The sequence below is a fragment of the Anolis carolinensis genome, chromosome 4 (assembly GCF_035594765.1).
Source record: "Anolis carolinensis isolate JA03-04 chromosome 4, rAnoCar3.1.pri, whole genome shotgun sequence".
Lineage (NCBI taxonomy): Eukaryota > Metazoa > Chordata > Lepidosauria > Squamata > Dactyloidae > Anolis > Anolis carolinensis.
Genome location: NC_085844.1, coordinates 33,559,932 through 33,576,729, shown reverse-complemented (window position 1 = coordinate 33,576,729; position 16,798 = coordinate 33,559,932). Strand labels below are relative to the sequence as shown.

Genomic DNA, 16,798 nt, shown 5'->3' with positions numbered 1-16,798 from the left:
CAGATTAGCTAGATTTGGTGATTTACAGAGCAAATGGTTTAAAGCAGATGAAGTACATCTCTATAAGAGTCTAGGAGGGACACTTAGTACATTGAGATAAAATGAGATTGCAATAATTCCAAAAAGACCAAATCCACTGGAAGTCTGATTGAAGGAACTCAGTTGACAATAGGGAGCATGGTGGTAACAGCTACATTTTGATATACTGAAACAAGCTATATACCAAAAATAGAAGTAGAATGCTTTTCTGTCATTTCCCTCCATAATGTATACTTTCAATATTTGACTTGTTATTTAAATTATTTAAAAAAATAATTCTGCATTCTGAGACATTACAAAGCTGTCTTTCCATTTGTTTGCATGCAGGGAGATCCAGCAAAGCATAAATATTTCAATAGCTTAATTAAACAAATAAAAGACCTTTTCACAAAAATCTTATACAATATCTGTTGACATTTCCCACATATTTGGATTCAAATTCTTTATTTGGAAGTATTCTAACAAGAAACACCCAGGGGTAACTGCAACCAAATTACAAGATGAATGAAGTTTTATCGTTAGCATTTTTACAGTGTTTGAATATACACAGAAAGAGCAGATTAAGGGAGAATTGAGAAAGCTGGGAGGGAAGGGAAATAAATTTGTCATTGTAAAAGCATTTTTAAATAACACAAAAAGCATAGACCATATATCAGCAATAGGAAGGGGAGGGAACCATTGATGCCAGAAGAGCATAACCATACTAGTACTGCAAGCACAGAGATTAAGTTTGTATTGCTTGTCTTTAAACAATGTCTTGCCAGTTTCTGATAATGAAATTAACAGAAGCCAGTATTCAAACATGTTTTATAAGAATGTCCCCCCAGAGCACCATAAATATAAGCAGTAATCTTATCCTCCAACATTAAAATTCACATTCTTGAAATGAGTGTTTTATACAGAAGACACAATCACAGTTTCCCACTAAGAGATTTGACCACACAAAAAGGATGATGGTAACGTTTTGGGGACAAAATTATTATCTATGTATGAAAAAATTCAACAAAACAATGTGTCTATAACCCACTAGGAGAAAATAATACAACACTTGCTGCAGTCCATTATTGTATTAAGTGATGGGCTTGGAGCTCCCTACATTTTTGCCAACACTTTGGCTATAGACACTTCCCAAACATTACTTCATTGTGTCAGAGAAACTGTAATTATGGAGGTTTTTCAGAGTGGGTGAGTGTTAAAAAAGGCTGTATAATTAAGGCATATTTGAACTTTCATTCACTCCACTCAGAAATGGTTAAGCTTACAAAGGAGCTATCGAAGATTTCCAAGGACCTACTGCATAATTGATATTAAACAATCTGTTCTATGTGTCCAAAATAGGTTCTTCAAGAACCCAGTATTTATAACTAGGAAGGTGTTTGAAATATAGTATACTTAATATACATGTATAAGTCAACCTCATGCATTTGTTAAAGAGAGGGTTTGAGGAAAAATTATGGATTTTGATGTGACACATAGGTAAGTCAAGGATAATTCCACACAGAGGAGAAAGGGCTAGTGCCACCTCAGGGGACCAGCCATCCTAGCTACTACTATTTCCCCACACAGGGATTTTTAAAAAGGCCCAAAATGGCATTGAAGGAAAGTAGATGAGCTTCTTTTGGGTTATTTATGACAAACTAAGCTCTCACCTTTTGCTACTCTACTCAGAGAAGGGATAATAATAAATAAAATAAAATGTATTTATACCCCGCCACCATCTCCCCACGGGGACTCGGGGTGGCTCACATGGGGCAAGGCCCGACCAGCACAATTTACAAAAACAATAGCATAAATACACTGAACAATATACAAAAAAATAAAACCCAGTAAGACAATAAAACAAGAGTTAACAAGCAGTAATAATATCAATCAACCACCAAGTACAATTCAGCCGACTTCATTGGTGTGGGGACTGCAGCAGCAATATAAAAATAACATCATCAGTTAAAATACCAGAATAAAAGGGACCTAATAAAATTCAGGATAGAGTTATAATGCCAACTGAGGCTGGTCATCCAGTGACTGTCTCAACAAAGGCCAACCTTAAACATCCAGGTCTTCAGTTGTTTCTTGAAGGAGGATAGAGAGGGAGCCAACCTAATCTCCCTAGGGAGGGAGTTCCAGAGCCGGGGGGCCACGACCGAAAAGGCCCTCTCTCTCGTCCCCACCAGTTGTAACTGTGAGGAAGATGGGAGCGAGAGGAGGCCCCCCGCAGAGGATCTTAGAGATGGTTCCTTCATACATACATACATACATACATACAGAAAGGTCAATGAGAAGTTATTACACCAGCCCATGGATAGACTGATCCATGGTTTGGGGGTTAATTTTTGAATAAAAATTCCAGACTTGTACATAAGTATATACAGTAAATATTGCAGTAAAAGCTTTCAATAGGGAGCATCGAATGCACATGAAAGAGTTGAACAATAAAAAAGTTATAGTGTTTGCTTTTCCCATTTTGAACTGAATAAATAAAACACCGAGTGCTTCAAAATCCTTGAAAATCTTCGATCTTTACTCAATGGGAGTGGGGAAACAATCCCAATCATATTACATTTCAGTTTGGAGATTTTCAGTTACAACAACTCACTACAAGAATCTTATGAAACTAGCGATATGCATTGCTTCATTACCCTGATTTCTCCCTATAAAATCAAACCTGTATTTACAGTGACATGTGGCTATTCAAATAGCCACTTTAAACACAATCAAATATTGAAAGGTGAACAATGTTCAACATTTTATCACTCTTTAATTTCTGTCTTTGTGGGGAGGAGAAATATGAACAATTGCAGGAGAAAGCAAGATACAGGAGTGTAAAAGGGAGAGAGGCAGGATCAGGGATATATTTTGAGATAACTGGAGGAGAGAGACATAGGCCATATTTGGATGAGTGCATTAATTTTAGACACTATTTCTGGGCTAGTCACGAAACTAGAGTTCACAGCCAGCTCACAGATTGTATAATGTCAAGGGCATATTCTAACATTTGTTTAGTTGTTAGATCTAAATCTAAAAATATTTTAAACCTTTTAATATTTCTGGTATTAAAGAGTGCACTGTACTTTCAACTGCTATTCAAGACCCACATTTTCAAAGTATAGAGGCGTCCTATCAACTGGTTATCTGAGCATCCAAACTTTGCTACACAAGTGCCACCTGGGAGCAACAAGGGTTCCTTCTTGTGGGATCAGTGGCAAGTTGGAAAGGTCTCTCCAGCAATCAATAATAATAATAATAATAATAATAATAATAATAATAATAATAATAATAATAATAATAATTTGTATCCTGCTTTCATCTCTTAATTGAGATGCAAAGTAATTGTTGAAAGAAACAAGGCCACAACTTTTATTGATCACCATTGCAAAGCCTTGGCATCACCATGGGACTGGATCCAGGCACGAGGTAACTTGCCTGGTAAAACAAACCCAAGACTTGCTTGCTAGATAAGAGAACAGTAACAGAAAGTAAAACAAATGGGTGCCACTATAAGGTTCCTCTTCCACCCAAGGAGCAATGTGAGGTCTGCTGCCCCATGATATCTGCTTCAATATTAACAATCTCAATGGCATGATGTCCCAGCCATGTAATGCAGACATGAACCTCTAGGACCATGAACCTCAGTTTCCCAGGCATTGGAAGCTAAATACTCTCCAGTACCTGAGATCAATAAAAGTAGCTTTGCTTGTTGATATGTTTTCAAGAAGAGGCGTAGGACTCACCTACACAGTCACTTAAAGCCAGGGCCACGTTCGGAGCACTGATGCTTCGGATCAGTCCAGTTCAGTGGAATTGTATATATGCTCTGCTCCCAAACTGTGGCAGCAATGGGAGTGTAATTCAGATCATCCAGTCAGGCTGAAACATGTTTGGCCCTGTTGTGTGGTCACCTTTACCTGGGCTGTCCCCTTTGTCGCTATGGCATGCAGCCACAGAGTTCCAGAATGCTCCTGGCTATTGACAGGCACCTTTACTGATCAGCAAAAGACCTCACATGACCTGGACAAATCATCTTCTTTTCTTCACATCATGTAGAAGACTTTGCTGATATCAGCAAAGCCACCTAGTAACAATCAAGAGCTCTCTGGGACTTTGTGGCTGACTGCCATAGTGATAAATAACAACAAAAATAGGTTCCATTTTCTTTTTTCAGTGCCACAGTGTGCAGGGGAATGGGGCAGTGGCACTGGAAAACTAGTTTGAATTAAAACTGGCTCAGCTGTCCATACTAATCCCAAAGTACAGGGTGGGTCTAGAATTTCAGGGACTTCCCTGATTTCTACTAACATTGGGTAAAAATGGGTTCACCAGTTCTATCCCACATGATGAGCTGGGAGTCCCTGGATGTCATATGAATGTCCAGGAGAGACATTTTATCCAAATCAGGTTTTCTGGCCATTACAGGCAAGCCCTTAGTGAAGAATAATATATAAAGTCTCTACATTAAATTCTTCTGAACAATTCAGCCTATGGATAGAAATTTTGATATGTTTTTCTCAGAGATAGGAATGAATAATACTACCATTTTCTCCTTTCTGCAAGGGTAACTGTGCAGTTTTCAAAGACTACTTGTACTTGGGGACTTGGTGCAAAGAAATTGTGGTTTAGGAGATCAGGTGCTGTGGTCACTCTCTCTACAGATGAAGTTGTTGCTATGTAAAGCAAAGTCCAGTTAAAGTCCTAGAGGCAATCTGGTTTGAGACTTATCATAACTTAGAACCCTGAGTAGAGCCGTCCCTAGGAAATTTTAAGGAGTAGGCAGAGAATTTTTGCATCCCCCCTCGAATACATGTTGCGTGGCTCCACCCACCACATCGTGCAGCTCCGCCTACCATGTTGTGTGACATGGTGGGTGGAGCCGCACAACGTGGTGGGCGGAGCCGCGCGGCATGGTGGGTAGTCTGCGTGGCGTGGTGGGCGGGGCCAAGCCATGCGGGCCAGATGGTGGCCACGGCCTGGCCCAGATCGCAGCGAGAAGGGCTAGGCTGCAGCGGGATGGATCTTCTCACTGCGGCCTGGCCCTTCTCACTGCAAACTGGGCCCACGGCCGCCATCCGTCCCGCATGGCTTGGCCCCGCCCACCATGCCGCGTGGCTCCACCCACCATGTTGTGTGACATGGTGGGCGGGGCCACACAGCATGGTGGGAGGAGCCGCGTGGCCTGGTGGGCAGGGCTAAGCCATGCGGGCCGGATGGCAGCCGCAGCATGGCCCAGATTGCAGCGAGAAGGGGCAGGCCGCAGCAGGAAGATCCTTCCCGCTGGGCCTGGTCCTTCTTGCTGTGAACTGGGCCTGTGGCCACCATCTGGCCTGCACGGCTTGGCTCCTCCCACCATGTTGCGTGACATGGTGGGTGGAGCCACACAGCGTGGTGGACAGAGCCGCGCTGCATTGTCCTTCCCACTGCAGACTGGGCCTTGCTGCCATGCGGCCTGCGCAGCCCCAGGAAGAACCAGACCACTGCGGGAATGACTGGCCCCAAGCCGAAGGAGGCGGGGGTTGCGCCATCATCCCAGGGGGCTCGAGGGTGCCCCTGGGACGATGGCACCACAGGCAAATGCCTCCCTCACCTAGTGGGTGGACCACCTCTGACCCTGAGAAACGCCCATGTTCCTTTTGTTGGATTATGGTTGTATGTGTATGAAATGTAAATCAAGTGTTTCTGCTGTTGTGCAAGAGTGTGTGTTTCAGCAATGAAACAGTTAACAGCAGACTAGTTTTGACTGACAGCCTGTTGTGACTGTTGTTGACCTATCAGGCATGATTTCCGGCTTTGGAGGTCGGAACTTCCTTCGGACTGAGGAATGTGTTTTCTTATCTCTGTGTGTGTTGACCTGGTTTTTGCCGAGTGAAGAGGCTATAGAGGAATGCCAGCTCAGAGCGATGGCTTTTGCTGTGCTTTGTAAATATGTGTTATAGATATTGAAATAAATGTTTGGACTTCAGACTACAGATGTGTTTGAGTCTGACATTGAAGAGAGGAATTAGTGTGGCAGACGATTGCAACCAATTCATCAGTGTGCTGGAGCAGATGATTGATGGAGCTTGAAGAATCCCACACAGCTCGCACCCTGACTTCCACGTTGACACCTTTTGCAAAAATTGTTAGTTTTTTATTATGCAGAACAGCTTTGGGAAACCATGGTTGAGCTTTGAGCAGACATAAGATTTAGTAAATTTGCTTTGGAGAGTATAATAAAAATGGTGCCTCTACATTAATTAGCTACATTGTTACTTGTACTGAACCAAAAAAGAAGAGTTTAGTCTATTAAAATATTAAAATAAAATGCAATCTAAAACCAATCTCTCAAAACAACTTTCAGGTTGGTTGTTCCTTTCAATTTTAGTTTTGCTTCCTCACAAAACTTTATTGCCCTTGTTGTTTGGGAATTAATATGAATGCTTTAAAAGCATGAGTAATTCCAACAAGATTTATGAAAACAGCAACAAGAATATATTAAGGCTTTACTGAGCACTCCAAGAAGTTGTTCATCTCTTTTGAGAAACACAGAATTCAAATTGACTTCATTAGCAGAGCATTATAGTGTGGAAAATGAGCCTGGTACTTTTCAAGGGGTTAGTGATTTGCATTTTTGCTAAATAATCAAGCTGTTGCCTTTTCTCAGCCTCCAGTAGACCAGAGGAACATGAGAGGGAGAACAATCACTCAGCCAGCTTAATCCTCTTGACACTCTGGTGTTCAATTTAGCTTCTAAACAATCTGTCACTGAAGTTCTCAACTGTTTTATCAGGCATGTTAAATGATAGCAGACTATACAAAGACTACACTCTTTTCCACCAAAACCACAGTTTAAACAATGAACCGAAAAGAGATGTAGAATAAAAATGATGTTTGATTCCAAAATATGACTCATACCTTTAAATAATTTAATTAACCCACTGTGTCTTTTGGTGGTCTAATACAGTACAGAATCTTAAGACATTGTAGACTTGAATTTCAGCACCTCAGTTGAAACAAAACATTCCAAATCATGTCACAGAGGAATGACACCAGGCTGTGGTGATGGTAATCACTTCTGTGAATGGAAGGACTTTTCCATTTTTAGAAGGGAATCTAAGAAGAGGCTCCACAGATGGAAGGATTTTCAGTCATTCTCCCTTTTTGCTGGAATTCTCTGCACTGCTTTCCCTTTGGTCCTGAAAGGTTCCCAGACCCTTTGGTGCATATAATCAGGAAATGGAATTCATGTAGTATGAAAATCTCCTTCCTTCCTCTTCAATTAGCTGATATGTTTCAAGAATCCAGAAATCCTCTCTGCTAGACCCAATATCAGGGTAAAACATACAGTTGGCTGACATGAGACATAATTTAATCTGCTCTCTAGGCTAATGCCCTCCCGCAGAAAGTCATATAATTGACCTAAACTACAGAATGCACCGGATTAGTTGAAAATATGGGAAAAGAATGGCTTTTGCCTATCCTGAAAAGCTTACAGTATATATTGCATCAGTGAGGGGGATGATAGATTGGAAGGGAAGCAGAGACAAGAGTCACATGGAACAAATAAACATAAATGCAGTTCCATATTCTTTCGTTTTAAATGGGTTTGGGAATACAGTGTTCCCTCACTACTTCACGGTTCACTTTTCGTGGATTCACTGTTTCACGGTTTTTCAATAAACTTTAAAAGACTATTATAAATCATAAAAATTACTATTTACAGCCTAAGGAAGGGAAGAAGGGGAAGCCAAAGGGAGAGAAAAGGAGCCCAAGCGGCAACAGAAGGAGAAGGAGGCGATTTACCAACACACGATGGGTTGATAAAGACTTAAAATAGTGTATAACCATGAAAATAATGTATAAATATTAAAATAAATATAGTGTCCCTACTTTGTGGATTTTCACTTATTGTGGGTGGTCCTGGAACCTAACCCCCGCGATAAGTGAGGGAACACTGTATTGCATTTGTACTGATTAAAATACACTGTTCAATTGTTTAAGAATGTGTGAAATCTTAATTCTGTTCAAATTATAATTTGTTTTCATATAGTTTTAATCCAGTTTGGGTTTTTTAGAAATGTTATTTGACAGTTACACATTAACTAGGCAGTTATACTTGATAACAGTCAACTGGAGTGAATGAAATGAGTGGAGGAAGGTGGTGCAAACACACTGCTTCATATGTTGAACTGTAAACACAATCCACATATATGATCAGGAGAAACAAGACAATGATTAGAAACCAAAAGATGAAACAATAACAATTAGATTCCAGAATCAGAAAACTGACATGTATATGGATTCAATCATGCAGCTTTGCTATCTGGAAAACTGAGTGAGAGCATGAGAAATCGAAGAGAAAAGCACAGGCTTCCTGGCAGGAAAAATGGCAGAAATGCAATTATAACCATTCATATACCATTGTGTAAGGAAAAACAAAGGAAGGAAATTCAAGCACAAGAAATTATATATGTTGCAGTCTAGAGAACATTTTCATTGTATTCTCCTCAACATGCCACACAAAATCCCACTGATCTCAATGCAATCTGATATTGCAGTAATATCCCAGGGTGGTTCTACACAGACATGTTATCCACCATCTCCCAGGCTACTGAAGAGGCAAGAAGGAGTCCAGTGGTCCAAAACCAGTCTGGCATCATTGAAAGGCCATCCTTACCATCCACATCCTGTTCCCATCACAGTGGCATCCACCAGGCATGAAACATCAGCAGGGGAACTGTAGTAACATGGGAGAGGGCTATTTTGTGCCTAATAGCTGTAGCTACAACAAGAACAGGAGGGAGATGGTAAGTGCCATCCTGTGTCCTAGTTCATGTGAGCCCAGGGAATACAGAATGGCCATGTAAACAGTTGTGGCTGCTCCCATCTCAGCTGTTAACATGGGTGAGTCCCAAGTCATTGTTTGTTCTGGATTCTCAAGAAAACCATGCGGCAAAGCTTCACTACTTTCAATAGTGCTCCAAGTGACATTAATGCCTGACCCCCAACTTGTCATACCAGCAAATCAATATTTCTGAAGAGAGTACTGACAGTTTGTGCTATTGTGCTATAACATTAATGATGTTACCTCAGCGGTGTACTGACAGGGCAAGTATATCACAGCAACCACAGATGTGTAAAATTGGACAATTAGATTCTTAAAATTTACAAACATCCAGTCGAATAGGGCAAGCACTGACATCACATAGCCAAGTGTCATGACATTCACTTACAGTGCAAATAGGAAATGATTCACTCCCAGCAGCCTAGTCTTATTAAACTGTGGTAAGAAGAGCTTGGCAAACAGCTGCAGCAACTATAACATGATACGTGTCTCCAGAAAGGCACAGGCAGGTGCCTCTACTTCTTGAAAATGCAACATTGCCTTGTCTATTTATCTCCTCAAAAAACACACAATAGACACACAATAGACTATGTTCATGAGCATAACAGTAGAAGTGCTGTCATTTGTGTCCTTGAACTTACTTGGGATGTCTGAACTTGGATCAAAGGTGCTTTAAAGTACCAAGCTCAATAAAGAAAAAAATCTGAAACCATTAGTAAATTTCATTGTTAGTGAGCTGATCAAAGTAATGGCACTACAGTGGGTACTTTGCATGTTTCCTAGTCTTTAATTAAAATTCTGTTCCATAACATCTTTTGTTGTTATAACAGGGTCTTGGATTACTGAATGCTTTGTCTGATGCAAAGCTGAGATTTAAAGCTCTAAGTACACAGTAAACCATGAGCAGACAAGTTCATTTTGCTGTCAAGAAGGTAGGATTTCATCTGACATAAGTGGGGTTGCTAGTTCCTGTGATAGTTAAAATCAATAAACTGCTGTCTTATTGAGCTTGCCATGCTGAAAAAATGCACCATTTAGACATGTTGCCATGTTCCACTTAACCTATGTAGTGTTTGATTAAATACTTCTTACAGACATTTAAATGCAAACATAGTTCAGCAAAAGGCTGAGTCTTTGGGTGGTAGATCCCTGGCAAAAAATAAAAGGAAAAAAATATCCATCCTCATGCTCAACTAATCAATACATTGCAATACATTTTGTGTGCTTGAAAAGCCCTAATTACCACTCTTAGCCATTTCTGGTTGAAAGGCCATATAATTTCAGACCAGAACACAGTTCCTTCCTTTTACAAACATTATTAAGCTTTTTCTGCATCTTGGGTAATTATTATGCCTTAAACTTCATTCAATATAATGTTTTAAAAACACAACTACCCATTTTACACCAAAACCTCAAGTACCAAGTGAATCCAATTAATGAGTTCATCTTATTAATCACCAGAAGTAATTTGAACCATCTTAACTAATCAGTCGGGTATTAAATACTCTTGTAGATCTTAAAAAACACTTCCAGTCTGAATCTTTGAGAGAATACAAATAATAACCATATAGAATAGATTAATACAGTAGAGTCTTACTTATCCAACACTCGCTTATCCAATGTTCTGGACTATCCAACGCATTTTTGTAGTCAATGTTTTCAATATATCGTGATATTTTGGTGCTAAATTTGTAAATACAGTAATTACTGCATAGCATTACTGCGTATTGAACTACTTTTTCTGTCAAATTTGTTGCATAACATGATGTTTTGGTGCTTAATTTGTAAAATCATAAACTAATTTGATGTTTAATAGGCTTTTCCTTAATGCCTCCTTATTATCCAACATATTCGCTTATCCAACGTTCTGCTGGCCCGTTTATGTTGGATAAGTGAGACTCTACTGTATACTCATAGGTTAGCAGTGCCATTACATGCTCCTTGTAAATGTTAATAGTCTTCTCCCCAAATTTATGAGTTCAATTTCTGTTGTCTATAGGAATTGCTAGATGGAAGTTGTCATGGAAGTTGTCAATCGAGGATCCTGGAGGATATGGAGGTGTCTAGAGCAGTGGTTCTCCACCTGGGGTCCCCAGATGTTTTGGGTCTACAACTGCCAGAAATCCCAGCTACTAGGATTGCTAGGAGTTGAAGGCCAAAAACATCTGGGGATCCCAGGTTGAGAACTACTGGTCTAGATGAACACTTCTCTAGGAGTATCTAGGTCCTCTAGTGCAACTGACCATACAGTCAGCTTGGAGAACCTAGAGATTCCCAGCTAAGTATTTGCTCAGGTAAAAAAAGCATTTTAATGCAGGGTTTTTCCAGTTTCCTGGTAGTCCCTTGCCCCCTAAACCAGAGGTTATGAACTTGTGGGTCCCCAGATGTTTTGGTCTTCAACTCCAAGAAATCCTAACACCTGATAAAGTGGCTGGGATTTCTGGGAGCTGTTGGCCAAAACACCTGGGGACCCACAGGTTGAGAACCACTACCCTAAACTCTGCCAAAGGGAAAAGCCTACTGTATTTCTCTTTGCTTTTTTACCCCTTTTTTTGTGAAGGTAACCATTTGGGGCCCCTGGTGGTGGCGCAGTGTGTTAAAGCGCTGAGTTGCTGAACTTGCAGACCGAAAGGTCCCAGATTCAAATCCTGGGAGCGGAATGAGCACCCGCAATTAGCCCCAGCTCCTGCCAACCTAGCAGTTCAAAAACATGCCAATGTGAGTAGATCAATAGGTACTGCTCCGGTGGGAAGATAACAGCGCTCCATGCAGTCATGCCGGCCACATGACCTTGGAGGTGTCTACGGACAACGCTGGCTCTTCAGCTTAGAAATGGAGATGAGCACCAACCCCCAGAGTCGGTCACGACTGGACTTAACGTCAGGGGAAAACCTTTACCTTTACTTTACCTTTAACAATTTGGGGATGTTCTGGATAGGGTTTTTTTTTCACATTTTAGGCCATTTCCTTATTTTTTCAGGTGGAATTCATTTACATATTACAAGCAAATAAAACAAGTGATGGAATGAATAACTAACCACCCAAGCAAGAATGGCAATGGGTTACTGGTGGGAGAGGATGACTGTTAGATAACATTACTTTTAAGAAGAAATTTCCAAATCTGCCTTGACCAAGTTGTCACAAGAGATGTTCATCACACCACCTCCATGCTCAGAGCACATCTACACTGACACTATAATGCAGCTTGGAACCAGTTTCAGAGGAAAGCGTCCAAGTTAAGTTGATAAGCATTGCCAAAAACTAAGCTAAGATCTATTTGTAGGCATTCTATTGAGAGTAACTGTACTTTATAATACCAATAATAACTGCCATTTTCTTTTACGATACACAGTCACAAAATAAATAGAGAGATAATTTGATAATTCTCTTATGTTATTTTACATGGTATATTTCATCAAAATCCGTTCTCTAAATCTTCAGGAATAGAGATCACTGATGCTTCAGAATCCTCCTGATAACCCAAATCCAGCACTGTCCCATGTCTCAAAGCTAAAACAGCCATTGTGAATTTTAAGTGACACACAACAACACACAATTACCCTTTGATTGGTGCATGCATGATGAAACAGAAAAAAACTGTTGAAGCTGTTTCAACAGAACTGCACTCTTACCATCATGATTAGGGTTTCCCAACGTCCATGGTTCATCTGAATCAAAATGAGTATCTCCTCCAATTCCTGGCCCAGGAAAGTAAGCATGAGCCAAAAATCCTCCTTCTCCATCAAAGGGAGAACTGTCTCCATGAAAACCTGATGCAAAAATGATAGTAATATCCACGTCCCTCTTGCCATTCTCCAGTTCAATATAAGGAACTTCCTCAAACGTCAGAGGGGTTACATTCTGCCACACGTCAAAGGCACGGCGAATAGCTTTGCGGGTTTCTGCATCTCCTACTTTTGGAGTGACGTTCTTTATGCTGTAAACAAACACAGAGAGAACAAAACAAATATAACCTTAGGAGTGTCATTTCTCGCTCTACTTTTAAACACAGTTTGTCATCATTCAGCAAGGGAAATATTCTTCAAGCAGAAATAATCTTTTATTAGAGAGATCTGTAAAGAACCTTCAAATATTCAAAACTTTACATACATTATCTGGTAGCAACCATTACAATGATCTTATAAGACAAGACAATATTATTATCTATGGTAGGGCACATTGTGGGGAATGGATGAAGATGACAGAAAAGAGATCACCCAGTGAATTCATTGGAAATATGAGATATTAATTATGGACTTTTTGGTTTGGTTCTATATTCATCAAAGAAGATCTGAAACTATGCTTTAAGCAAATTGCTAAGAGTTGTTACAACTCGTAATTTGTGTTGCCTCTATGTCCCATGCTTCATTCACTGTTATGGTATAGTATAAGCAATTGAAAAAGTTGACACTGTAACATTTAAAGATAAATGTTACGTAAATACTAAATATTATTGTTATTTTATGCCAATATATTGTTCTCATTAACTACACAGCAATAACATGGGTTTTAAAGCCGAAGAACTTATCTATTTCCAATAACTGAATATGAATGGAATTCCAGGAAGAGAAGGTTGCCATTTGAAATCTACATTCGTAGAGCGAATTATAAATGTTTAATGCTAGTCCAAAACTGAGATCACACATGTTTAAAACAGATACAACTAAAAGTTCATCCCATACAAAAGTGTTAAGTATGATTAAAATATCAATGGGAAAAAGAGCAGCTAAAAGCATGATTATTAAAAGCAAAAATAGAAAACACATGTTATAAAAGGCTCTTTCTCCCCAAGCATTCAGTCTTCAAACACCTGCTACAACAAAAAGGCCACTTGCCTGTAGAAGGATAGCAAGTAGGCCCCTGGATTAATCTTTCTCAGCAATTGACAGCAGGATCATAGAACAAGACACACTTCAAGCAGCTGCAAAGTGGATGTGTAATGCAGTAGTCCTATTTAGGTATTCACTCAGGATTTGTGAAGAAAAGTCCTGATCTGACATTGCTCTATAAACCTTTGGATGCTGAGTTTGCATATTGGGCTAAAAATGCTTTATATTACCCTGAAGTGTAGACAAATGGGGTTCACCTTCAAATCTTCACACTCAAAACAAAAGGAGCTTCCCTACATGGGGAGAGAAATGGGAGCAGGGTGGGCTGGCCCCCAGGTATTAATGGTGCTCTCCTCTCGATAAAACAGCTCCCAATTTATTCAGGGGTCATATCAAAATCCATAATTTTGGCCCCAAAACCTATCCTCGAATTACACCATGAAGCCGTTTTATACATGAATATATACAGTACATGTTTTTTCAAAGCAGAGATTAAGGAAAACATTGACACACTTCTTTACCTCTCTTCAGAAATTTTCTAGACCATGCAGAAGATGTAAGCCTATTGCCATTATGTGTATTTTGACTGTAATTCTAGTGATTAACGCTAAATTATTGGTTATAACACCAGTTATTTTCAAACTTGCTTCACAATGCTTCAAGCTTATAAGGAGAATTCTGTACTTTAAACAAATAATTGGAACTTGATACTAAACTTGTATTAGGAAGCCCACTGAAAACAGCAAATCCAACCATAGAATCATAGAGTTGGAAGATTCCTCGTGGGCTATCCGGTCCAAACCCATTCTGCTAAGAAGCAAGAAAATCGTATTCAAAGCACCCCCGGCAGATGACCATCCAGCCTCTGTTTAAAAGCCTCCAAAGAAGGAGCCTCCATCACACTCCGGGGCAGAGAGTTCCATTGTTGAACAGCTCTCACAGTGAGGAAGTTCTTCCTAATGTTCAGGTGGAATCTCCTTTCCTGTAGTTTGAAGCCATTGTTCTGCATCCTAGTCTCCAGGGCAGCAGAAAACCTTCCCTTGGTCAAATGGAAACTACTGTCATATATTTTCCATGACACAATGACTATAAAAAGAAGCCAGGTATTCACAATGCTTTATGCATTTCTTAGTCCTGTTCCTTACTTCACTATTATATGAGTACAAGAAATGTAGGCCAGTGGAGGCTACAGCGCCCCAGTTTCTCTCTATGCCAGTATCAAAACCTCATAACCTGGAGTCAGTCTCACATGGAGAGACTCCACAAAACTGATTCTTCTTGTGTGGCCTGTGGAAATCCATATCACTCAATGGTGCATGAAGCCATGGTTCTGCTACGGCCACAACATCATTGAGATAATATAACCACACAGAGAGTTCATTTCTGATTAAAACATAATATTGTCCCTTTATTGGTTCTATATTCAAATTACTTTAAAAAAACACATTTTTGAAGAATGTAACAAATATGAATTTAACCAGAGACTGGAACAGTTACTCTTTTGGAATGTAAGAAATGCTGGCTTGAGTATTCTGGAGGTTCCAGTCCAAAATAGTATTTTCTCCCCAAGTTTCAAAAGGAATATTCTAAAAAGACCACAAAAGGGAAAAAGTTCCAAAGTGAACAATGTTATGTAATGGTTATATAAATTTATTCCAAATGTGATCCTTTGTCAGTGCAGATCTTTTTTATGAATAAAAATTTGGGATGACTCATCGATGAGATGTTATAAAACATGCCTGATAATAAAGAATCACAACTTTCTTGTACAGCTTATAGCTTTATAGAACTCTAACTTTGCATATTTTTGTTTTTCCATTGAACTCCACTGTACACTACTGGCTATAAATGGTATCCTATGGAAGCATTAAACTCTCCAATAATCACATTGAAAGATCAAGGATAAATTAAGTTTCTTTATTAGAATATGATGTCATATAATAATACATTGATTCTCTTAAAAGGTGACTGGTGTTTAAATTCAGGGCATTCAGACTGGAATGCCCTGAATTTGTATATCTACAAATGATGGAGTAATGCAGCATACCACAGTGGCCCAACACATAATAATTCAAATGTCTGGATTATCTGAAGGCTCTGGATGCTACCAGAGGTTGGCTATATCTGAGCGGGGAATGGCTACTACTAGCCCTAACTAACAGCCATAATGCCAAAGGTCAAGTACAATAATGATCTTCAAGTAAGAAAAACTCTTGCATACATGTTACAGGGTGGCTGGCTGATTGTTCCCTTCTCACTCTTCCTGCAGTCATATACATTACTAGTCGCCAACAATCCCATGTTGCTTTCTTCCTTTATCTTTTATGACAGTGGTTCTCAATCTGTGGGTCCACAGATGTTTGGCCTTCAACTCCCTGAAACTCTAACAGCTGTTAAACTGGATGGAATTTCTGGGAGTTGTAGGCCAAAACAACTGGGGACCCACATGTTAAGAACCACCGCTTTATGAATTAATTTCAAAAAATTCCTTCAAGTCCTAAGGTCATCTTTTGACCATTAGAGCATCCTGCAGTAAAATATAGCTGATCTGCAGCCACCTTTACCTAGCTCTCACTCCATCTAAGCTAAGCATTCCCGATAAAAACTTATTTCAAACAGTATAGTACTTTTGGGAAATGTCCATTGAAACGTTTTATACTAAGAAGACAGACTAAGTTATCTTCTTCCTCAGTACTGAATGTTTCAAAATGGAGGGGCATGCTCTGGAGCTTAGAGGGCTGAACAAGCTGGTTTTGGATCTACCAGCATTGGAGGACTGCAGCATCCAATCATAATTACTATTTTGGGTGATAGGAAGTGACAATGGTCACTCCTGGACATTTTTAATACTGTTTGTAAGATGATGTTATGGGGAATCTACCCAAATAGGTTGTTCTTGGATTTAGAATGGGGGGCAATTTCATGTGGGCAGAGCTGATCCCTCTTCATAGCCTGTTCCCTGAAAATGGGCAGATACCTACATTTAACTCCATTTATGATGAGAAGGAATTTTTTCCATTTGTTTTCATGTACTTGGAGTATTTTCTGTATAGATTTCAGGCAAAAATGGATGGGGGGACTTTAGGAGACTGGTAAAGAGCTTCAGGGGCAACATGTA

The 16,798-nt window shown here is 39.7% G+C and overlaps 1 protein-coding gene across 3 annotated transcripts in view; it reads right to left on the bottom strand.

Moving 5' to 3' along the window:
- mmp16 (matrix metallopeptidase 16) overlaps positions 1-16,798 on the bottom strand; it is a 215,524-nt gene that overhangs the window by 72,498 nt on the left and 126,228 nt on the right. For all 3 annotated transcript variants that reach the window (XM_062980199.1, XM_003219534.4, XM_062980200.1), the window contains one exon: positions 12,484-12,788. In XM_062980199.1, the coding sequence (XP_062836269.1) occupies positions 12,484-12,788 (305 nt within the window). The remainder of the gene's footprint in view (positions 1-12,483; positions 12,789-16,798) is intronic.